Source organism: Myotis lucifugus, unplaced genomic scaffold, assembly GCF_000147115.1.
Source record: "Myotis lucifugus unplaced genomic scaffold, Myoluc2.0 scaffold_46, whole genome shotgun sequence".
Lineage (NCBI taxonomy): Eukaryota > Metazoa > Chordata > Mammalia > Chiroptera > Vespertilionidae > Myotis > Myotis lucifugus.
The window spans coordinates 5,327,026-5,327,971 of NW_005871094.1; the positions used below are offsets into that span (position 1 = coordinate 5,327,026).

A 946-nucleotide genomic window follows, 5' to 3' on the forward strand; every position below is an offset into this window, starting at 1 on the left:
TCCCATCCCCATCCCAAATTTGCAAATTTCTCGCCAGGATGTCGAGCGCTGGCCACTTCATTGATGGAGATTTTCTGTGTTCCTGGCCCTGTGCTAAGTGCTCTTCCATCTCATCTTAGTTAAGCCTCAGAGCCACCCACCCTCTCCGGGTAGGTGTTGTTACCCCTGAAACGCAGGTGGAAGAATCCAGGCACGGAGAGTCGCTGGCCCAGGGCCTTTGATGGCGCGGCTGGGTTTGGAGCCCAAGCCTCTCTTGACCTCAGAGCCCTAAATCTTTATTGCTGTTCTTTATTTAGCAAGATTAAGAATAATAGCTTTAAAAGAGAATAACAGCTAATACTTATTGAGAAACGACTACTCGCCAAATGCTGTGCAAAGTATTTTTCCAAACTGCTACCCTCAGAGGCAGGTCTGCCACTCACCAGTTACGTAATCCCGAGCAAGTTTCTTAACCTCTTTCTGACTCGATTCCCTGTCCGCAAAATGAGGCTAAAAATATGGATGTGGTGAAGAGCAAACGAGTTAATATATGCAAAGCTCTTTGACTGGCACATATTAATCCCTCAAAAAATGCGTCTTATTTATTTATTTTGACCATCACCTCCATTTCAAAAGTGCGGAAGGTAGGCTTGGAGAAAGTAAGCAACTACTTAGTCCAGATTGCCCAGTGCACGCTCGCTCTGCTGCACAGACCTGCCCTGAAGTCCTGCGAGGTGCGGGCCTGCCCGCAGGTGCGTTGCACCTGGCAGGTGGGAGACACGCTTCCTGGGCGATGCAGAGCGCGCCGCAGCCCGGAGGCCGCGACTGGTCCTGGGTGGACACAGCTGGGGGCTCGCCTAGCCCCGGATATGGGCGTGCGAAGGCCGGGGCGGGGCGGAGGTCCCGTCGGAACCCTCCAGCAGCCGGCCGAGAGCGGTCAGCCGGAGGCCTCCCCCCCCCCCCCCCC

General features: G+C 54.1%; 1 protein-coding gene across 1 annotated transcript in view; it reads left to right on the forward strand.

Moving 5' to 3' along the window:
* The first annotated feature begins 772 nt into the window (after positions 1-772).
* Positions 773-946, forward strand: part of PODXL (podocalyxin like) — a 44,499-nt gene continuing 44,325 nt past the window's right edge. Inside the window, exon 1 of the mRNA XM_006088393.3 lies at positions 773-915. Coding sequence (XP_006088455.3) covers positions 773-915 — 143 coding nt within the window. The remainder of the gene's footprint in view (positions 916-946) is intronic.